Source organism: Capricornis sumatraensis, chromosome 7, assembly GCF_032405125.1.
Source record: "Capricornis sumatraensis isolate serow.1 chromosome 7, serow.2, whole genome shotgun sequence".
Classification (NCBI taxonomy): domain Eukaryota; kingdom Metazoa; phylum Chordata; class Mammalia; order Artiodactyla; family Bovidae; genus Capricornis; species Capricornis sumatraensis.
The window spans coordinates 117,606,743-117,629,986 of record NC_091075.1 but is presented as its reverse complement, the minus strand read 5'-3'; the positions used below and the strand labels follow the sequence as shown (position 1 = coordinate 117,629,986).

The window sequence follows — 23,244 nt, the reverse complement described above, 5'->3', positions numbered from 1 at the left end:
CGTTTTGTAGTGACGTGTCACCGGCAGGAGGGGACGTCCTGTCTCAGTTACTCTGTCTTAGCCAGATACAGAATTCTCATGACAGCCTGTAAAATTCAGAGCAAACCTCAGGTCACGACGCTTCCTTGCACAAAGAGCACCAGTGACTTCCCGTTACCTGTAGTGTCAGAGCGAGCCTTGCCACCCAGAGAGCCCAGGCTCGTACCCACAGCCCGTCCTTGGCGTGTCCACCACCCAGCGTGGCACGGAGCAGCCCGCGATGAGCACATGCCCGGCCCTGGAGCCCCGCGCACTCTGAGCTTCTTTGGACCGCCGCCGGCGAGCCGCAGTGTCGCCCTCCCGGAGGCAGAGCTCGGGCGCAGCCCAGGACGACTGCAGGCCTTCAGCTCCTGGTAGTCAGGGCAGCTGCCCGGCCTGCAGCCCGCTCGTTCGTGCTGTTGCTGTGACTTTCACAGTGAGCACTGAAGTCTCCCAGAATACTGAGGCATGGTCTCTCCAGAGACCCCAGGGGGCCCAGGAAGTGCCCTTCCTCTGACGGGAGGGAACTGGGGGCCTGCCCCCTCGGGGGGTTCTGGCTTGTCCAGCACCATGTGGAGAGAGCAGAGGCATAGTTAGGTGCTGGGCTGGTCTGTGGGTGGTGATGCTGAGGTGTGAGGACGCCAGTGATCCCAGGCTGTGGTCACGAGCTCTCAGGACACCTCACACCCCATCATCCTGCCTCCTCACTGCGGCCTGGAACCCTGCGGGCGTGTGGCTCCTGCTGGCCCAGGAGAGAGCTGGTCCTCTCTCGCTCCCCCGTGTGAGCCGCTCAGAGCTTCCACTCGAAGGTTTCAGAGCAGCAAAGCCCGACAACCCTGACGTGGTTTCCTGTGTCTTCCAGTCTGCCGACACCAGCGATGAGTTCCCATCAGGAGCCGACCGTGAGATGTGGCTGAACGTGGGGCGGACAGACCTGGCCAGGCTCCCGGCGTGTGCCCTGCTGCTGGCAGGAGGCTGCGGGGCACGTGGCCACCGCCTCTGCTTGCTCCAGGCTCCGTCCCCCTCCTCGGGGCAGCGCCAGCCCCTCCTGGACAGGTCAGGGTCTGCGTAGCAACCCCCACCGACCTCAGCAGCTCGGGGCACACACGCAGGGCGCCCTCACTTGTGACCTGAGATGCCAGCTTGGCTGGTTTGGATTTATCAAATGTCGGTAACACATCTAGAAAGGAGTGTATCTGACAGCCGGGTGATTAAATGTTGCACAGTTACCGTTTACATTCGTCACTTCATGGCAGAGAGGAGAGAAGGTGCAAGCAGCGACAGGCCTTATTTTCTTGGGCTCCAACGTCATTGCAGATGGTGACCGCGGCCGTGAAGTTAAAAGATGCTGGCTGCTTGGAAGAACTGCTGTGACAAGCCTAGACAGTGGAGACATCACTTTGCCAACAAAGTGCATAGTCAAAGTTATGGTTTTTCCACTGGTCGTGTATGGATGTGAGAGTTGGACCATAAAGAAACCTGAGCGCTGAAGAATTGATGCTTTTGAACTGTGGTGTTGGAGAAGACTCTTGAGAGTCCCTTGGACTGCAAGGAGATCCAACCAGTCCATCCTAAAGGAGATCAACGCTGACTATTCACTGGAAGGACTGATGGTGACTGTGAGGCCTGGTGGCCCAGTCCCATCTGTTGAGAAGGCGGCGCTTTCCCCGCTGGACAGGCGTGGCGCCTGCCTCAGGCGGCCGCGCGTCTGTGGGTCTCTTTCTGGCCTCTGTCCTGTTCCGCTGGCTGCTTTGTTGTTGGATCAGCGCCTTCTGCCGTGGTTGCTGTCGCTCTGTCTGCACTTGGCGGTCTGCTTGTGTAGTCTTGAGATGGCTTGGCATTTATTTGCACGTTTTGGAGCCATTAGTGGGTTGCTGGCGGTTTTCCAGAGTCACCTTTGTTCTGTGTGAGCTGGTGGAGGCACAGGACTTTTGGGATTTGTGTGTGATGCTTTCTCTGGAAATGGCGGCACAAGCCACGCTGATGCTGGGACAGCCGGGGTTTATGTTTTGTGGCTGTGCCTTTGTGATCTCCATTATGTCTTGTTTTGTAAAGATCTTTGGGTCATTCCCCCAGGAGTAGATGCTAAATCTGGCTGGGTTTGTTTGCCTTTAAAAAGCCGTCCCTTTTAGATGAGGTAGCCTCTGTCAGGATCTAAAACCAGCATGAAGTGAGCTGACTTCAGGCCCGTGTGTCGCCCTCAGACACGCGGTTGTTCAGAGGAGGGAGGGAGAGTCTTGTAGCGTATAAGGCTTTGTGGGGACTTTGCATAAGGTGACCGGATATCCGACAGAGGCCAGTGGACAGGCCGTGTCTGCCTCTGCTGACGGCTGGGCTGGTCGGAGCAGGCTGTGCTGCCCACGGGCGCTGGGGACTCGCCGAGCCAGGCGGCAGGGCCTGGTCGGACCAGAGGCCTGCGTGTGGGAGTGGAGCCGAGCCCCGGCCGGTGGAGTGAGGGGACCCTGGTGTGAGTCTGGGGGGGGGGGGGAGGAGCCAGGAAGAAGCCGAGAAGGAGCCGCTGGGGCCGTGGAGCCCTGGAGAGGATGGTGCTGTGCCTGTGAAGAGAGCTCCACGGGCGACGGTCACCGGGTCGGCGGGGCGAGAGGGGCAGGGCCGGGAGAAACGGGCAACAGGGCAGGAAGACATGCTCTGCTCTGGACCTGTGACTCTCGAGGTGCCTCTCAGGCTCCAGATGGGAGTGGTGTCGAGAGCGGGGTGAGTGAGTGCAGATGCTGGGAGCGGTCAGGCCTGGACGTGTGAGCTGGGGGTCTTCAGTCGGCGGGCGGGTTTAGTGCTGTGGGAGGCTTGAGTGGTGGGAGGTCATGAGAAAAGACGAGGCCCAAACCTGTGCAATCGGTGGGCAGCGGAGGACGGCTGGGGATGGTGTCGTGAGAGGTGCTGGGCCGCACAGCGGGGCTCAAGTGCGGGCATCTCAGGCCTCCGTGATGTGGGCGCCGGGACCCACGGTGCAGAGTCACTGTGGGCGCTGTGACGCCCTCGGAGCAGCAGGCGGCTCGCACATGATTAAGAGCTGCTGGGTGCATGCTAGCACCCTGCTGCTGTTTCCACTGCCTCTCCGGGAGAAGTGGCTCTAAGAGGGCACAAGGCTTCCTGGAAGGACCAGGCAGAGCGAAGAACCCAGGACGGAACACAGAGCAAATGGAAGGAGGAGACGGCATCAGAGGAGAAAAGCTCTCTGTTTAGATTGTTTAAAATTCAAAATTAAAACACACAGGAAGATTGAAAAAATTAAATGAAATTAATCTTTTTCCTGGGTAGATTCTAAGAAAAGAGAATATTGGTATGGCGATAATAACATCACACAAAATAATTCAAGTTAAAAACCTATAAAAAGAAAAAGGCAGGCAATATGCACCAAAAATAAGAGTCTCTCATTTATCAACAAAGTTAGGTGGACTGCAATAAGCGTGGACAAGTATTCTTAGGGGAAGGCTATACTGTACCTTTTCCAGAAACTAAGAAACAGAATTAGACCACAGAGTGTTTCGGACAACTTACATTACACGTGTATATACATATACATATATTACATTTTATACACACACACACACATATATTACACCCAGTAGAGAATACACTTTTTCCTCCAAAGGTGCATGGAGTATCTACCAAAGTTGACAATACTCCAGAACTGCAGTTCCTACAAATTAAAAATATGTTTATAGCATACAGGTCACATCCACTATCAGCAGTGTAATTAAACAGCTGCTGCTGCTACTGCTAAGTTGCTTCAATCGTGTCTGACTCTGGGCGACCCCACTGGTGGTAGCCCACCAGGCTCCCCTGTCCCTGGGATTCTCAAGGCAAGAACACTGGAGTGGGTTGCCATTTTCTTCAATGCATGAAAGTGAAAAGTGAAAGTGAAATTGCTCAGTCATGTCTGACTCTTAGTGACCCCATGGACTGCAGCCTACCAGGTTCTCCATCCATGGGATTTTCCAGGCAAGAGCACTGGAGTGGGTTGCCATTGCCTTCTCCAGTAATTAAACAGAAGCCAGTTGAAAAAAAAGACAATATAAAATAATCTGTTTGTTTTAAAGTTTAAAACTATATTTCCAAATAATCCATGGGTCAAGGAGAAAATTAAAATGGAAATTATAATACAGTTTAGAACTGTTTAATAATTATAGTTCTATACATTAACATCATTGAATATAGTCAAAGTGGTTTTCAGAGAAAATTTTGTAGTATTAAATATATATATTATAAAGAAGAAAAGTTGGAAGATATAGGAAATAAGCTTTCAACATAAAAACATAAGGTGGGGAAAGCATAACAAACTCAAATTAAGATTAAGGAAATAATAAGGATAAATTAGAAATTAACAAAATGGCAAACAAAACAAACAGTATATAACTGATTAGACAAAAAGAGAAGTCTTCAGTAAGTATGACCAAGTGAAAGAGGGAGAGTATATCAAGAATGAAGAAGGAAGAAGACAAAAATAACATCAAATACAACAGAGAAGTAAAGTTGCAAGAAAATTCTATGAATAACTTTATACTAATGCACCTGATTATGAATGCATCTGATTCATCCATTCAACAGTTATTTTTAGAGCTCCTGCTTTCTTCTAAAAACTATTTTGTGCACTGGGGATATATTGGTGACCAAAACAAAGGCCCTGCCTTCATGGGATTTACGTTTCAGTAAGGTAATACCACATGGGCTTCCCTGGTGGCCCAGAGGGTAAAGCGTCCGCCTGCGATGCGGGAGACCCGGGTGCGATCCCTGGGTCGGGAAGATCCCCTGGAGAAGGAAATGGCACCCCACTCCAGTACTCTTGCCTGGAGAATCCCCTGGACGCTGTACCCTGATGGGCTACAGTCCACGGGGTTGCAAAGAGTCGGACACGACTGAACGACTAAACCTTCAACTTAACTTTCAACTTTCAAGGTAGTGTCACAGTCACATAGGCAGATGGTGCTGAGTGAATAGGTTAAAGGGGTAAGACTACATGGTTATCACAACAGAGGCTAAAAGGAGTATCTGATAAAACTAAGCCCCCATTCTGCTTTTTTAATCGAAATATAGTTGATTTACAGTATTAGATATTGCAGGTGTACCATACACTCATTCATGATTTTTAAAGGATATACACCGTTTATAGTTATTACAAAGCATTGGTCGTATCCCCTGTGTCGTACATAGTATCCTGTTGTTCAGTTACTCAGTCGTGTCCGACTCTTTGGGACCCCATGGACGGCAGCACACCAGGCTTCCCTGTCCTGTACCATCTCCTGGACTTTGCTCAAACTCATGTCCATTGAGTCTGTGATGCCATCCACCCATCTCATCCTCTGTCGTCCCCTTCTTCTCCTGCCTTCAATCTTGCCCAGCATCAGGGTCTTTTCCAAGGAGTCAGCTCTTAGCATCAGGTGGCCAAAGTATTGGAGCTTCAGCTTCAGCATCAGTCCTTCCAGTGAATATTCAGGACTGATTTCCTTTCGGATGGACTGGTTGGATCTCCTTGCAGTCCAAGGGACTCTCAAGAGTCTTCTGCAACCACAGTTCAAAAGCATCAATTCTTTGGTGCTCAGCCTTCTCTGTGGTCCAGCCCTCACATCCATACATGACCACTGAAAAGAACACAGCTTTGACTCTACAGACCTTGGTTGGCAAAGTGATGTCTCTGCTTTTCACTACGCTGTCTAGATTTCTCATAGCTTTCCTTCTTGGAGTGTGTGTCTTTTAATTTCATGACTGCAGTCACCACCTGCAGTGATTTTGGAGCCCAAGAAAATCTGTCACTGTTTCCACTTTTTCCCCATTTATTTGCCATGAAGTGATGGGACTGGATGCTGTGATCTTAATTTTTTTTTGAATGTTGAGTTTAAACCAGCTTTTTCACTCTCTCCTTTCACCCTCATCAAGAGGCTCTTTAGCTCCTCTGTGCTTTCTGCATTAGAGTGGTGTCATCTGCCTACCTGAGGTTGTTGATATTTCTTGCGTCTGGGCTGCAGCTTCTGCTTCATCCAGCTGATGTTTTGCACGGTTTGCTCTGCGTGTGAGTTGAATGAGCAGCGGGACGGTGTACAGCCTGGTGCTCCTTTCCCAGTTTTCAGCAAGTCTGTTGCTCCATGTACACTTCTGTTGCTTCTGTGCAGTTTTCTCAGGAGGCAGGTACGCTGGTCTGGCATTCCTGTCTCTAAGAATTTTCCACAGTTTATTGTGATCCACACAATCAAAGGCTTTAGTGGAGTCAGTGAAGTAGAAGCAGATGTTTTTCTGGAATTCCCTTGTTTTCCACAAGGCACAGTCTTAACCAGTGGACCACCAGGGAAGACCCTTGTCACAGGATTCTTATGATGCTGTATACAGCGACCGCCGTGGGTCTACAGAATGGTCAAGTGACTTGGTTGAGGAGTCTTGGCAGCATCCTATGCCATTAGTACCCGGTTATGGATGGAGGTTCGTAACGTGGTACAGGAGGCTGTGATCGAAACCATCCCCAAGAAAATGAAAGGCAAAAAGGCAAAATGGTTGTCTGAGGAGGCCTTACAAATAGCTGAGAAAAGAAGAGAGGCAAAAGGCAAAGGAGAAAATGAAAGATATATCCACCTAAATGCAGAGTTCCAAAGAATAACAAGGAGAGATGAGAAAGCCTTCCTAAGAGATCAGTGCAAAGAAATAGAGGAAAACAATAGAATGGGAAAGACTAGAGATCTCTTCAAGGAAATTAGAGATACCAAGGGAACGTTTCATGCAAAGATGGGCTCGATAAAGGACAGAAATGGTATGGATGTAACAGAAGCCGAAGATATTAAGAAGAGGTGGCAAGAATACACAGAAGAACTGTACAAAAAAGATCTTCACGACCCGGATAATCATGATGGTGTGGTCACTCACCTAGAGGCAGACATCCTGGAATGTGAAGTCAAGTGGGCCTTAGAAAGCATCACTACGAACAAAGCTAGTGGAGGTGATGGAATTCCAGTTGAGCTATTTCAGATCCTGAAAGATGATGCTGTGAAAGTGCTGCACTCAATATGCCAGCAAATTTGGAAAACCCAGCAGTGGCCACAGAACTAGAAGCAGTCAGTTTTCATTCCAATCCCTAGAAAGGCAATGCCAAAGAATGTCCAAACTACCGCCAATTGCACTCATCTCACACGCTAGCAAAGTAATGCTCAAAATTCTCCAAATTAGGCTTCAGCAATGTGTGAACCGTGAACTTCCAGAAGTTCAAGTTGGATTTAGAAAAGGCAGAGAAAACAGAGATCAAATTGCCAACATCCGCTGGATCATTGAAAAAGCAAGAGAGTTCCAGAAAAACATTTACTTCTTCATTGACTATGCCAAAGCTTTTGACTGTGCAGATCACAACAAACTGTGGAAGATTCTTCAAGAGATGGGAATAAAAGACCATCTTACCTGCCTCCTGAGAAACCTGTATGCAGGTCAAGAATCAACAGTTAGAACCAGACATGGAACAGCGGACTGGTTCCAAATTGAGAAAGGAGTACGTCAAGGCTGTATATTGTCACCCTACTTCTATGCAGAGTGAACGTGAACCTGAAGTCGCTCAGTCATGTCCAAGTCTTTGTGACCTGATGGACTGTAGCCTACCAGGCTCCTCTGTCCATGGGGTTTTCCAGGCAAGAGTACTGGAGTGGATTGCCATTTCCTTCTCCAAGGGATCTTCCCAACCCAGGGATCGAACCCAGGTCTCCCACATCGTAGACAGATGCTTTACCGTCTGAGCCACCAGGGAAGTCATGCAAAATGCCGGGCTGGAGGAAGCACAGGCTGGAAGCAAGATTGGCGGGAGCAATACCAGTAACCTCAGACACGCAGATGACACCGCCCTTATGGCAGAAAGTGAAGAACTGAAAATCCTCTTGATGAAGGTGAAAGAGGAGAGTGAAAAAAATGCCTTAAAACTCAGCATCCAAAAAACTAACACCATGGCATCTGGTCCCATCACTTCATGGCAAATAGATGGGAAAACAATGGAAACAGTGACAGATTTTATTTTCTTGGGGTCCAAAATCACTGCAGGTGGTGACTGCAGCCATGAAATCAAAAGACGCTTGCTCCTTGGAAGAAAAGCTATGACAAACCTAGACAGCATAATAGAAAGCAGAGATATTTCTTTGCCAACAAAGGTCTGTAGAGTCAAAGCTATGGTTTTTCCAGTAGTCATGTGTGAATGTGAGAATTGGACCATAAAGAAAGCTGAGTGCTGAAGAATTGATGCTTTCGAATTATGTTGGAGAAGATCCTTGAGAGTCCCTTGGACAGCAAGGAGATCAAACCAGTTAATCCTAAAGGAAATCAGTCCTGAATATTCACTGGAAGGATTGATGCTGAAGCTCTAATACTTTGGCCACCTGATGCAAAGAGCCAACTCATTAGAGAAGACTCTGACTCTGGGAAAGATTAAAGGCAGGAGGAGAAGGGGATGACAGAGGATGAGATGGTTGGATGGCATCACTGACTCGATGGACATGAGTTTGAGTGAACTCCGGGAGTCAGTGGTGGACAGGGAGGCCTGGCGTGCTGCAGTCCATGGGGTCACAAAGAGTCGGACACGGCTGAGCGACTGAGCCGGCTGAGGACTGCAGTGTTACAGAAGGAAGGGCGCCCTGCCCAGCCAGGAGGAGTGGGGGTGCTTCGTCCAGGGCTCACCTGTGTCAGGTAGAGCTGGGCTGGAGGCTCCTGCTCCTCAGATGTAGCTTGCCACAAAGCAGACTTTCAACAAATACATGTTGAAATGTCCATCTTAGTGTCCGGTCTGGTTTTAGGACAACAGTGTGAAGAACGGCTGGTTCCTGGTGTAGTGGAGCCCTGATTTTGACTTATTCCACGGACGAGTTAGGCTTGAGTGACCCCCCCAGGGCCAGTGCGGGGAGAGAGGGCATGCCTGCCAGGTGGGCACTTTAGCCTTTACTTTTTTGCACCATGTAAATTTTTTTTAGTATGAAACTATATTAGACTCAAAATTTGCAGCTGTAGCACAAAGAACTTCTATACCATTTGAAAGTAAGTTGCTGATATGATAACACTTATCATCTTCAATACTTTAGAGTCAGTTTCTTCCAGAGGAATACATTTTCTTGCAAAATCAAAATACAACTGTCGAAATTATGAACTTAATGCCAATACATTCCTGTGATCTTGTCCTCACAGTCTATTCATTTCACCAATTCGTGGTAAATTTCAACTCTCAGTGAAAGGATCAGTTCAGAACCACACTTTGCTTTCAGTTGCCATGGCTATTCTGTCTCCTCCAGGAGAAGAGTTCCTCCTTCTGCCCTTGCTTTCCACACTCCTGCTGCTTTTGAAGACTGCAGACCGCTCCCTTCGTAGGTGCTACCTCAGTGTGGGTCACCTCTGCCTTAGCTCTGCCCACTGGAGACAGCCAGGCGGCTGGCGGGGGCTTGGGGATGCTCACACGTCGTCAGCACCACCTCGCCCAGGAGAAGGGGCAGGAGAGCTGCCTGCCTCCTCGGGTCGGGGGCGGGGGGAGCGGGACATGGGGCCTGAAGACCCCGTGGAACAGCAGCCAGCCTGGTGACCAGATTTTGTGAGCCTGGGTAAATGACTTTTTGAATTTGATTGCTTTATCTGAAAATCACATAAAAGCTGCGAGTGTGGTCTAGTTTTGCACCTGACGTACTGCCTTCATTATTGAGTCTTTGTGAAATCTAACTGTCCCAGAGCCCAGGTCAGAGTCACAGGCTGCACCTGAGACGGGAGCCGGCCTCTCCTTGTCTCAGCGTGGCTCCTCTGCACTCAGCGCCCTGCCTGCGGGGGCCGGGGGCGGCGCCTGCCCCAGGCAGCCGGGTGAGCCCACGGCCTGCACCCTTTTCCCTCTCTGCTGGCCGGCCCTCCGGCCCCTGTCCTGGGGGCACCTGGTGCCCAGTGACGTGGTCTCCGTGCAGACCCGGGCCCAGGTGTGGCTGTGGCCTCTGTGCCTCGGCTGAGCGCGGGGTCAGCGCCCGGCTTGAGTCTCCCTTGTGGAGCCCCCACTTGGGGTCCCTGGGCTTCTGCACTGAGCAGTGGCCTGCAGACAGGATCAGGCCACAGCAGGGGGCTCTGAGCTTCGCGTGTGGCCCTTGGCACCCGAATGAAAGGAGGTCTTCATGGAGTGTATGATTTTAATCACTGAAATGAAATGCATTAACTTCACAAAAGAATTTATAAGTGAATAATGTAAGTTTTTCCATTCAAATCAACGAAGTTGCTTAGGGCTCATCTTTGAAAAGCGTCCCCTATCTCTTGTTGGCGAGTCCTGGGGGCCGTCTGTGGTCAGGTGCTGGTTAGTGGGGAGCCACGTGCGGCCCCGGCTGCTATCTCCACGCCTCGCGTCCTGGGCCCTCAACGTGACAAGCGACAGCGTCCCCTCCGCGTGTCGCCCCACTTCCCACACTGCCCCTTTTTGGTTGCCGTTCTGCCCACTCGCGGCCTCGCGAGCTCTCCCAGCGTCTCACCCCCATCTGCTTGGCATTTCAGTCTCCAGAAGGACTTGTGTCATTTCAGACCCAGGGAGTTTGTGCGGCTTTGCTCTGCCAGAATAGTTATAACTTGACTTTTCTGATGCTGACCCCAGGAGGGACTCAGACGTAGGCTTCTCCCGTGTGGGCGCACGTGTCTGGTGGCCCTCGGGGCTGCACGCAAGGATGGTGCACGCCTTCTGACCGTCAGCAGGGCTCTGAGCAGGGGCAGGCCTTTCACTGGGAGGAGCTGGGCCGCCTGGCCGAGGCTGCATCAGGTCAAGCAGGACGCCACCTGAGGTCTGTCCCGCCCGTTCTTACCCATGTCCTCTTCTCCCCAGTGACCCGGCCACTCACGGAGGTTGCCTGTGCGGTTTCTTCGAGGAAAGAAGGGCTGCGTCTTTACATCTGTAAAGCATACCAGGGCTGCAGCTAGGGACTGAAGCGAACACGCTCTGGGTGACTGCTGCAGGGCCTGGGCAGGATGGGGCAGACGCGGGCACACGGCTTATGAGGATGGGCCGGGGGAGGGAGGGCTGGGCTGAGGGCCGGCAGCCCTCCCGGGCCTCCGCCTCGCGGTGCGGGACTCGGGCACAGCCCAGAATTCTGAGTCCACGCTGGGCTTCCAGGTCGTCTGAAGAGTCTTACTAACAGTGCGTTAGCTTCTTTGACATTTTCTCAATATTTGGATGCACGGTGTAAAGATCCACTCTTGGCCCAAGGCCTGTAGTTGTTCACTTTTTCCCTCATAAGGGAAACTAAGGCATCACGATACGCAAGTCCATGCGGCGTATCACGCGATACCGCCCGGAGCCACAGTGACCAACGTGGGCGCGAGTCTGCCCCTGGGTTCCCCCCAGAGCCAAGTTGCACCATTGCAGGGACCATGTGGCAGGTATTCTCAAGGTCTGGTCGGTGTGGAGGGTGGATCAGTTCACTGGCAAGCACAGGCTTTAAAAAGTAAATGATGTGACGTTAAAACTCTCAGAGTCCTGCACCCGGGATTGTACATTTCACTGTATGTGGATCTTATCTTAAACCCTGTAAAGAAAGACCCAACTCTCATTAGTGGTTTTGTTTTTGGCAAGTGTGTGTTTATCGGTTCTTAAAGTACGTTTGTGTGCTCCAGCAAATGAGTAAATACACCAAGAATCACGGGAGCCCAGCTCCCCGCTGCTGGGACAGAGTTACAGAGCTGGGGAAGGAGAATGTCCTGGGGTCCGGTCGGAGCTTGAGCTGCCACCGTGAACTCGTGGCTTCAGCGGGTGTGAGCACGTAGAGACGAATAGATAGATGTGCACCTGTGTGCTCACCCAGAAGGAAAGCTGTGACCACCCTGGACAGCATGTTAAAACACAGAGACGTTACTTTGCCAACAAAGGTCCATCTAGTCAAGGCTATGGTTTTTCCAGTGGTCATGTATGGATGTGAGAGTTGGACTGTGAAGAAAGCTGAGCACCGAAGAATTGATGATTTTGAACTGGGGTGCTGGAGAAGACTCTTGAGAGACCCTTGGACTGCAAGGAGATCCAACCAGTCCATCCTAAAGGAGATCAGTCCTGAATATTCATTGGAAGGACTGATGCTGAAGCTGAAACTCCAATACTTTGGCCACTTGATGGGAAGACCTGACTCACTGGAAAAGACCCTGATACTGGGAAAGACTGAAGGCGGGAGGAGAGGGAGGTGACAGAGGATGAGATGGTTGGATGGCATCACCAAACTTGATGGACATGAGTTTGAGTAAACTCTGGGAGTTGGTGATGGACAGGGAAGCCTGGTGTGCTGCAGTCCATGGGGTCACAAAGAGTCGGACACGATTGAGTGACTGACCTGAACTGAACTGAACTGTGTATCATAGGCACGTGTGGGTATGTGTGTTAGTATTTCTTAGCTCTGTCTGCTGGAAGAACCAGGAAGCAATGAAACTCCCCAGCAGCAATGAGTAGCCCTTGTGTCCAGATCTTGGTGTCTAAACACCACTCCTCAGTGAAAGGAACTGGGTTCCTTGGAGCAAAGACTGATTTCCTGGGCTGGAGCAGGCAAAGTACAAAATGAGCCCTGTACACGCGTCTTCTACCAGAAAAGAAGGAGGCGCTCAGTGCATGCTGAGGACTTACCAGAAGGACCAAGCACCAGCTCGAAGGAAGGCCGAGCATTAAAGAAAAACAGGTCCGGTGTTTGTGGATTATGCGCCGTCGGGTGAAACAGGCCCGCTGAGTGCGTGCTGTAGATGAACGAGCTTGTAGCAAGTGGGGAGAAGGGACGCTCTGGCAGAGTTGAGTGGACGAGGACTGGCAACCTCAGGAAGTCTCCCCTGGATGCTGAAATGCAGGAGCAGGCTCTGTCCACCACGTGAGAGCCTCCACCGTGGAGAAGCCTGGCTCCCTGACCAGCAGCAGCAGCACCACCTGCGATGGGCTGACCCCCACTCTCCTGCAGAGACACACAAGGAGAAGAACCCACGCAGGGCACCGGCCAGGTCAGCAGGGGACACCAGGCGGCCCAGACTGAGGGGCGTGCACACATAATAGGCCCACGTCTGCTTCTCGGGAACAGAGGGGCCGGCACCTTTTAAAGAGGCACGAGCCCTGAGCAATACTGACTTGGACCCTGGACCGGGAAGTAGCCAGAAAGGGCCTTGATGAAACAGGCACTCAGGCTGTGTGACTTTCCCCAGTTTTGATGACTGTGCTCTGGCTATGAAAGGGAATGTCCTGCTCTTTAGAAATTCACACTGAAGTGTTCAGGGGCCCAGAGGTACGCTGTCTCCAGCTTAATCTCTGGTTTGGGAAGAGCTACCAGCGTTTGTGTTCAGATAAGGGGAGGGAGAGAGCAGGAGCGGGGAGAGGTCACACAGCCACCAGGGAAGGACTGGACACCGCTGAATTGGGGTGAAGGGTGTAAGAAGGGCCCTTTCACTGTCTTTGTAACTCTCTGCAAGTTTTAATTTGTACCAGAAGGAAACTTTGCCCGCACAGGGTGGCACCGGTGGCCCTAAGGGAGGGGTGCCAGGGGAGGTGTTTCTGCGCTTCTGTCAGCGTCCTGTCCCCGGGGGTGCCAGCCGTACCCGTGGCCGAGCCCATGGGCAAGTGGCGGGCACGGCCCGACTCTGCGCCTGCCCTCCTGAGCTCCGCCGCCTCCTCTCTGGCACATGGCCGCACCTTGGAAACGTGAGATCAGAAAGGCTGTGCTGGGAAGGTGGCCCCCCGGGGGCTGGGCTGCGGCCTTCTAGCCTCTCCCCGAATCGTTCCCTTGGAGGACGCTGAGATTGATTTGACATCTTGATAACAGAGCTGTCAGCCAGTTTATGCCTCAGCGTCCATCTGAGAGCCCGGAGCAGACCCCCGCCCCCGTGTTGGTAAACAGAGCCTTCTCTGCAGTCACGTGTGTGCTTTGCTTTGACCTCACAGTACTCCTCACGGTTTAGAAGTGGTTTGGTCTGGGCTGGCTGCTTATCACCTAGTGAAGGCTTATTCCTGACGCTGTGAGCTTTGGGTGGTCACCTCCTCATTACAGACAGGTTTCGTGTTTATGGGACTGAAATTTTGTTAATAGGGAAATAAGAGTTTTATCGTGAAACGTCTGTTTTCCCTTCACCACTGCTGGTTTAACGGAAAGGATTCCCCGAAGCCCCAGGGCTTCAGCTCCAGCCCTGGAGCTGCTCCGCCTGCTGAATAATTCAGGCTCCTCGCAGCCGCGGACGAAAGGTCTGCTCTGAATTATGGATGTGTCTTTGTGAGGCTTTGTGGTAAGCGCACTGCGCCTCCTTCTCCCTGCGCTGAGGGGAGAGACTCGCCCTTGTCAGCCCGGGGCCGGGCATCTCTGGAGAAAGTGCAGGAACTTGCCTCCTCGGGGAGCCGAGCTCAGGAGCAATGTCTCCTCCGTGTGCGGCCTCAGCCTTTGCCCGGGGCCCCGGGGGCTGTGCTGGCTGAGCCTGGTATGGATTCAGAGGGGTGGTTTGCGGTGAATGGTTGGAAGTATCTGGTTAAGTGGCCTCACAGTGGCTCTTACCAGCTCTGCCCAGGTAAAGTCCCTCTGGTCTGCGCCCCGTCGTGGTTGGCGGGGGCAGGCCGACCGTGTGGGTCCCAGGTACGTGTGCGGGGTGGGGGTCGGCTCCCAGGCAGGTGGCCATGAATTGGGACTTAAGTCTTTACGGTGCTGGAGGTTATGGTGGCTGAGATGTTCTGGCGAGATAATGATGGGAGAGGGCCTGGAGTTACAGAATTATCCACAGAACTTTCATACAGGGGCAGGCCTCAAGGAACTTGCCAGAGGGTAACCTGTATGTTCGACCAGCCAATGGAGGGGTCTTGGTGTTCCCGTTCTCAGCAAATTTGACAGACCTCATAAACTTCCTCACCAGGAAAGTGTTTCTTTGACTCAAACTGATTGAAAGGGAGAAAAAAAAACAAGTGCCAACCGAAGCCAGGAAGCGTCTCTAAAGTGAAGCTGGGAGGTGGGCGGTGGGGTCTTCCACAGAGTCTTCCTCTTAGGTTGGGGGATGCCTGTGGGTTTTCCAAATACCGGACACCCTGGAGACTGTACTGGCCTTGGAGTTGGGGTGGGAACCCTGGCCCTGGGAGGAATTTCACTTGTGTTCAAGGGCAGTCCTTCCACAAATGTGCGTCGTTTTCCGTGTGTTGAGGGCTGAAAGGTGCTGTGAATTATGAAATTCAGAATTTGACAATGGATGTCAAAGGCCAGGGGATCTTCTGTGTGTGTTGTGGACACGGATGCGCTCGGGTTTTGTCATCCCCGAGGGGCTCTGCGCCCGCCCGGCGGGTCCCATGCGAAGGCTCACCAGGAGGTCTTATGGAGACAAGAACCGTACACACATGCTGTGTCTCCCAGGCGTCTCTCAGTCTCCCCTCTGAAGTGGGTGCGGGCTCCCTGAGGTCTGGCTGAGGTCCGCACACGGGGGCGGCGTGCCCTGGCCCGGGGTGCTTCTGCAGGGTCTCTGCCGTCCACCCTCCAAGCCCCGGTGCCAGAGTTGAGACCCAGGGAGCAGGCATTCGGGTCCCAGAACCCGCAGCGCGGGGGTGTCTCCTGCAGACAGAGAAGGCGCTCATGGGGGCGGTGCGGGCATGGGGCCCCTTTCTGACCTTGTGGGTCCCTACACCCCTCGGGCGAGCAGGAGTTTTCAGCCGAAGCGACCTCCAGGGGGTCTCTGTCTGCAGGTGGAGTCCCCCAGCCTCCCCGACCCCTCCCCTACCCCATCTTCCTGTGCGGAATGCCAGTGCCCCTAAGACTCACGTGGGGACCACCCCACTCCCGCCAGGAGTCCGTCAAGGCGGACCCACAGAGCCCGCACCAAGGAGCCAGGAGGTTCCTTTTATTCTGACTGTAAAGGTCTTTATCGATGAGAAGTTTAAAAAGAATCTTAGCCATTTTTGGCCGTGCTGCGTCTTCGTGGCTGCCGGCCTTTCTCTCGTTGCGATGAGCCGCACGTGGGCATGGTAACTGTGGCCCCGGGCTCTGGACCTCAGGCTCTGCGGCTGCTCTGAGGCACGTGGGTCTTCCCGTCTGGGACGCAGTGTGTGTCTCCTGTGTTGGCAGCTGGATTCTTTACCTCTGGGCGACCAGGGAAGCCCTCGATGAGACTTTTAAAGTGACAGCTGTTGATCTGTGAGTCCTGAAAAGCGATTTGTATTTGCCGAGTCTTAACAGAAACGAGTCAGTGTACGGGTCACGTTTCCCTAAAACGTGTATTCAGCGTTCATCCTCTCCTTCCCCCAGTCCCTCCACAAACCTGCAGCGTGGGCCCCGTACCCGTCTCCCTCCCGCCTTGTGTGCCTGCTCCCTGCCTGCTCCGTGTTGGAATCCAGACGTCTCGCGTTTGACAAGCAGAAGCTCTCACTCTCTCGAAAGGTTCAGCTGCTTGGTCTGCGGCTTGCTGCCCAGCTCTTCCTGCTCCCCATGGTCCAAGCCTGCAGTCCTCTCAGCCCCGCCCGCGCCCCCCTCCCCCCCACCTTCCAGGCTACCAGTGCCCTCAGCCGCACCTCTGCCAGGGTAGCGCTCAAGGTGCCTCTCCACAGCAGCCAAGAGGACCAAGTCCTTTCTGTTACCATTATTATTATTACTTGTCTTATTTTTTAACGTAGATGTGATGCTTTTTTCCAGTATTTTTATTGAAGTGTAGTTCATTTGCAATGTTGCATTGATTTCTGCTGTACAGCAAAGCAGTTTAGTTGCACACCAACACGTACATACATGCACACACACACACACACATGTCCATTCTTCTTAAAAAATATTCTTGTCCACTGGCTTATCACAGGACATTGAATATAGTTCCCTGCGCGGTGCAGTAGGACCGCGTTGTTTACCCATTCTATGCATTTGCTGCTCTTCAGTTGCTCAGTGACTGTTATTCAGTCACTCAGGCATGTCCGACTCTTTGCAGCCCCATGGACTGCAGCACAGCGGGCTTCCCAGTCCTATACCATCTCCTGGAGCTGGCTCAAACGCATGTCCATTGAGTCGGTGATGCCATCCAGCCACCTCATCCTCTGTCGTCCCTTCTCCTCCTGCCCTCAATCTTCCCCAGCATCTGGCTCTTTTTGTATCAGGTGGCCAAAGTGTTGGAGCTTCAGCTTCAGCATCAGTCCTTCCGATGAATATGCAGGACTGATTTCCTTTCGGATGGACTGGTTGGATCTCCTTGCAGTCCAAGGGGCTCTCAAGAGTCTCCTCCAACACCACAGTTCAAAAGCATCAGTTCTTTGGTGCTTGGCTTTCTTTATGGTCCACCCCTCACATCCATACATGAGTACTGGAAAAACCATAGCTTTGACCCTGCAGACCTTTGTTGGCAAAGAAATGTCTCTGCTTTTTAATATGCTGTCTAGGTTTGTCATAGCTTTTCTTCCAAGGAGCAAGCGTCTTTTAATTTCATGACTGCAGTCACTACCTGCAGTGATTTTGGAGCCCAAGAAAATAGCATCTGTCACTGTTTCCATTGTTTCCCCATCTATTTGCCATGAAGTGATGCAACCAGATGCCATGATCTTCGTTTTCTGAATGTTGAGTTTTAAGCCAGCTTTTTCACTCTCTTCTTTCACTTTCATTAAGAGGCTCGTTAGTTCCTCTTTGCTTTCTGCCGTAAGGGTGGTGTCATCTGCATATCTGACATTACTGATATTTCTCGTAACAATCTTGATTTCAGCTTGTGCTTCTTCCAGCCTGGCATTTCACATGATGTACTCCACATATAAGTTCAATAAGCAGAGTAACAATATACAGCCTTGAGCCTTGATGTACTCCTTTCCTAATTTGGAACCAGTCTGTTGTTCCATGTCTGGTTCTATCTGTTGCTTCTTGTCCCTCTTACAGACTTCTCAGGAGGCAGGTCAGGTGGTCTGGTATTCTCATCTCTTTAAGAATTTTCCAGTTTGTTGTGAACCACACAGTCAAAAGCTTTAGCATAGTCAGTGAAGCAGAAGTAGATGTTTTTCTGAAAATTTCTTGCCTTTTCTATGATCCAACTGGTGTTGGCAGTCTGGTTCCTTTGCCTTTTCTAAATCCAGCTTGAACATCTGGAAGTTCTTGGTTCACGTACTGTTGAAGCCTTGCTTGGAGAATTTTGAGCACTGCTTTGCTAGCGTGTGAGACAAGTGCAAGTGTGCGGTAGCTTGGACATTCTTTGGCCTTGGGAATGGAAGCTGGCCTTCTCCAGGCCTGTGGCCACGGCTGAGTTTCCAGGTTTGCTGGCATGTTGGGCGCAGCGCTTTGTGTCATGTCTGTTGTGTGTTCTGTGCGTAATAGCTGCGTCTGCTCCCCCTTGGCCCCTCCCCCTTGGCAGCTGCAAGACTGTCCTCCGTGTCTGTGCGTCCGTCTGTTCCGTGGACAAGCCCGTTTGTGTCGTACTTTGGAGTCCATGGGTGAGTGCACGTGGTATCTGTCTTTGTCTCGTCTGCTTCTCTTAGTGCCGTGATCTCTGGGTCCGTCCGTGTTGCTGCAGATGACACCATTTTGCTGTTTTCACGGCCGAATAAGACTCCACTGGGTGTGTGCGCCACATCCTCTCTGCCCACTCGCCTGTCAGAGGACGCCCGGGCAGCCTCCATGTCTTGGCTGCTGTGAGCATCGGGGCACACCTGCCTTTTCAATCAGAGTTCAGTCTGTTCTCCATAACGTTAGCGCCGGTTCACATTCCCACCAACAAACACACCCTCTCTGCACACCCTCCCCAGCGTTCATCATTCGTAGCCGTTTCGGTGGTGGCCATTCTGCCTGGTCCAGCGTTCATCATTCGTAGCCGTTTCGGTGGTGGCCATTCTGCCTGGTCCAGCGTTCATCATTCGTAGCCGTTTCGGTGGTGGCCATTCTGCCTGGTCCAGCGTTCATCATTCGTAGCCGTTTCGGTGGTGGCCATTCTGCCTGGTCCAGCGTTCATCATTCGTAGCCGTTTCGGTGGTGGCCATTCTGCCTGGCCCAGCGTTCATCATTCGTAGCCGTTTCGGTGGTGGCCATTCTGCCTGGCGTGCGGTGACGCCTCCTTGTAAGCTTGGCTTGCATCTCCCTAGAGGCCGGTGGTGCTGAGCGCCTCTCTATGCGCTGTGGGCCACCTGTAGGCCATCTCTGGGGAAATGTCTCTTTAGGCCTCTGTTCATTTTCCGGTCGGGGTGTTTGTTGTTGAGTTGTATGAGTTGCTTCTCTATTTTGGAGATTAAGCCTTGTCGTTTGCCTTGCTTGGAAATATTTTCTCCCATCTTGCCCTTCCCTTGCTGATCGTTGCCCCCCAGGGTGAAGCCCGCACAGCTCGGGTGTCCGCCACCCGGCCCCGCTGGCCCTGCCTTGGGGGCTGTCCTGCCCCTCGGGCACCCAGCCACCCCAGCTGTGAGCCGTGTGTCTTCACGCACTGGTCCTCACGGAAGGCTTTTCTCAGGTTGGTTACCTTCTGAAGTGCACCCCTCAGCTCTCAGTTCAGCCACGTGCCCTCAAGGGAGGACAGCTGGAGAGCGTCTCGGTGCTCACAGTCCGTGGTGTTTTCAGGAAGACTGCTTGTCTCGTGAGGACAGCCGTTTCTCAGCGTGGAGTGTGGCAGGAGAGCCTCCCGGCTCGGCCCCCGCGCCCCGACGCTGGCTCTCGGTCCCCATCGCTGTGGCCTCACGGGGTGGGGTCCTCCCAAGCCCCTGCCTGGTGACTGACCGCACTCTTCTCCCGCCTTTCTTTGGCTTCCCGATCTTTTTTCTCATGATGTTTAGTTGCTCTTAAAGATACAGAAAACTAGTCCTTCAACTGTGTCATGTTACATGTATTTTCCAGCTTCTTGCTTGTCTTTTGACTTTGCTTGCAGTGTTTTTTACATACTGAGATTTACTTTATTTTGTTGAGGTGTAGTTGACAGACAGCTTCGTTTCAGGTGTACAACGATGGTTCAAAATGTGTATATATCGTAAAAGAATCACCGCACACGTTGCAGAACTTTCGAGATGAGAAGTTGTGGGGCTTCCCAGAGGGCGCTAGTGGTGAAGAACCCACTTGCCATTGCAGGAGACGTAAGAGACGCAGGTTCGATCCCTGGGCCAGGAAGATGCCCTGGAGGAGGGCATGGCAACCCCCTCCAGTATCCCTGCCTGGAGAATCCCACGGACAGGAAAGCCTGGCGGGCTACAGACGGCGGGGCCACAGGCTTGGACACGCTGAGTGCCCGCGCACGGAGAGCTTGTCACGGTCTGCTCTCGTGATGTGGAGTTGACTGCACTCTCTGTGCATCCCACCTCAGGGACGGCTCACCTTGGGACTGTCGTTCGTGCCCTCGGGCCCCCCACCCACGCTGCCAGCCCTGGCACCACACCGCCTGTGCTCACACACGGAGACTCCGAGTCTTTCCCCCACTCCGGGTGTGCCCACTCGGCATTTCAGAGGCTCTCCTGTGCTCCCTGCCAGTGTTTCTCTGCCTTCACCATTCATGCCTGAATCTTTGGGCCACGTGGGGTTTGTTCTGGAGTGTGCTGGCAGAGCCCTGCCCCGTTACTGTCCAGGCAGCCACCACTGGCCCACGGCGCCCCCTGGTGACCTGTGTGTCCTGTGCCACCCCTGGCCCGCGGCACCCCCTGGTGACCAGGGTGTCCTGTGCCACTGCTGGCCTGCCATGCCCCCTGGTGACTGGGGTGTCCTGTGCCACCGCTGGCCCGCGGCGCCCCCTGGTGACTGGGGTGTCCTGTGCCACCGCTGGCCCGCGGCGCCCCCTGGTGATAGGTGTGTCCTGTGCCACCGCTGGCCTGCCACGCCCCCTGGTGATGGGTGTGTCCTGTGCCACCGCTGGCCCGCCACGCCCCCTGGTGATGGGTGTGTCCTGTGCCACCGCTGGCCCGCCACGCCCCCTGGTGATGGGTGTGTCCTGTGCCACCGCTGGCCCGCGGCGCCCCCTGGTGACCGGGGTGGAGAGGACGCTCCTGCAGCAGCAGCCGCTCGCAGCCCGCTCGGGACGCGGTGTGCAGCGGGTCTGGTGCCGGGTGGGGTGGGCTGCCTCCGTCTTGTGTAGTTGTCCCCACGGACCTCCACACTCGGTTTTGTCCAGATCTGATGAAGCACACGTGGGGAAGTGTGTCAGGAGCAGAGGTTGGCTCGGGGGGTGAGCTTCTCTGGGGTTCAGTCAACCGCGGAACCATGGGGTCTTCCAAGACCCCAGACCCAGGGAGGGAGGGGAGTGTGTGTGTGTGAGCCTGCCTGTGAGTGTGTTAGTGTGTGTGCGTGAGCCGGCCTGTGAGTGTGTCAGTGTGTATGCATGAGCCGGCCTGTGAGTGTGTCAGTGTGTGTGAGCTGGCCTGTGCGTGTGAGCCGGCCTGTCACTGTGTCAGTGTGTATGCATGAACCGGCCTGTGTGTTAGTGTGTGTGTGAACCGGCCTGTGAGTGTGTTAGTGTGTGTGTGAGCCGGCCTGTGAGTGTGTCAGTGTGTGTGAGCCGGCCTGTGAGTGTGTTAGTGTGTGTATGAGCCGGCCTGTGAGTGTGTCAGTGTGTGAGCTGGCCTGTGAGTGTGTTAGTGTGTGTGTGTGAGCCGGCCTGTGAGTGTGTTTGTGTGTGTGAGCCGGCCTATGTGTCAGTGTGTGTGTGTGAGCCGGCCTGTGAGTGTGTTAGTGTGTGTGTGTGAGCCGGCCTGTGAGTGTGTTTGTGTGTGTGAGCTGGCCTGTGAGTGTGTCAGTGTGTGTGCGTGAGCCAGCCTGTGAGTGTGTCAGTGTGTGTGCGTGAGCCGGCCTGTGTGTCAGCGTGTGTGTGTGAGCTGGCCTGTGAGTGTGTCAGTGTGTGTGAGCTGGCCTGTGAGTGTGTTAGTGTGTGTGCGTGAGCTGGCCTCTGTGTCAGTGTGTGTGCGTGAGCCGGCCTGTGAGTGTGTTCAGCGTGTGTGCGTGAGCCGGCCTGTGTGTCAGCGTGTGTGTGAGCTGGCCTGAGTGTGTCAGTGTGTGTGAGCCTGCCTGTGAGTGTGTCAGCGTGTGTGCGTGAGCCGACCTGTGTGTCAGCGTGTGTGTGTGAGCTGGCCTGAGTGTGTCAGTGTGTGTGAGCCTGCCTGTGAGTGTGTCAGCGTGTGTGCGTGAGCCGGCCTGTGTGTCAGCGTGTGTGTGAGCTGGCCTGAGTGTGTCAGTGTGTGTGAGCCTGCCTGTGAGTGTGTCAGCGTGTGTGCGTGAGCCGGCCTGTGTGTCAGCGTGTGTGTGAGCTGGCCTGAGTGTGTCAGTGTGTGTGAGCCTGCCTGTGAGTGTGTCAGCGTGTGTGCGTGAGCCGACCTGTGTGTCAGCGTGTGTGTGTGAGCTGGCCTGTGAGTGTGTCAGTGTGTGTGAGCTGGCCTGTGAGTGTGTTAGTGTGTGTGCGTGAGCTGGCCTCTGTGTCAGTGTGTGTGCGTGAGCCGGCCTGTGAGTGTGTTCAGCGTGTGTGCGTGAGCCGGCCTGTGTGTCAGCGTGTGTGCATGAGCCAGCCTGTGAGTGTGTCAGCGTGTGTGCGTGAGCTGGCCTGTGAGTGTGTCAGTGTGTGTATGTGAGCCGGCCTGTGAGTGTGCCAGTGCGCGTGGCAAGAGTGTTTCTGGTCAGTGCACGCAGAAGCAGAGCTCTCCTTTTGGGGTTCTGTGTGTCGGGCTCCAGCAGAGCAGGTCTGGGCGGTTGTGTGCGTGGGCCCTGCTCCCTGCTGGGCACCGTGGCGCGCTGAGTGACGTGCATGCCTCTCCGGGTCCTGCGAACCCGCCCGTGCCCCGGCCCTCTGCTCTGCCCACCATCAGCCGGCCCCGGCTCTGGGTGCCTCGGGACCCCGGCAGACTCAGTGCTCCCTCCCTGTGGTGCCTGCAGCCAGGTTGGCCGTGACCCAGGGGTGCCCTTGTCGGGGTGTGCCTCTGCCACAGGAGGCGCGTTCCGTCTCGTCCCTGGGTGCCCGGACAGCATAGCGGCAGCACGGGCCTCCCCCCCGCCCAGAGGGGATGGCTTGGGGAGGCGGCGGGCGGGAGGGCAAGGGCCGCAGTGAGCGAGGTGTGTGTGGCCCGCAGAGCTGACCGGCGCCGACCTGAAGGACTGCGTGAGCAACCACAGCCTGAGCAGCAATGCCAGCCTGCCCAGCGTGCAGAGCTGCCGGCGTCTGCGCGAACGGAGAGTGGCCAGCTGGGCCGTGTCCTTCGAGCGCCTTCTGCAGGACCCACTCGGCGTCCGCTACTTCTCTGTGAGTCTGACGGGCAGCAGGCACCCGCTCCAGCGGGACTGGGCAGGCAGGGCAGGCGTCTCCTCCTCCTGCCTCAGCCCCGGACACTCAGTTCCAGGGTCAGAGGGAGCCTCTCTCTGCTGCGTC

The 23,244-nt window shown here is 53.9% G+C and overlaps 1 protein-coding gene across 1 annotated transcript in view; it reads left to right on the top strand.

Annotated features, from left to right (window-relative positions):
• Positions 1-23,244, top strand: part of RGS12 (regulator of G protein signaling 12) — a 90,775-nt gene that overhangs the window by 53,524 nt on the left and 14,007 nt on the right. Inside the window, exon 4 of the mRNA XM_068975095.1 lies at positions 22,949-23,118. Coding sequence (XP_068831196.1) covers positions 22,949-23,118 — 170 coding nt within the window. The remainder of the gene's footprint in view (positions 1-22,948; positions 23,119-23,244) is intronic.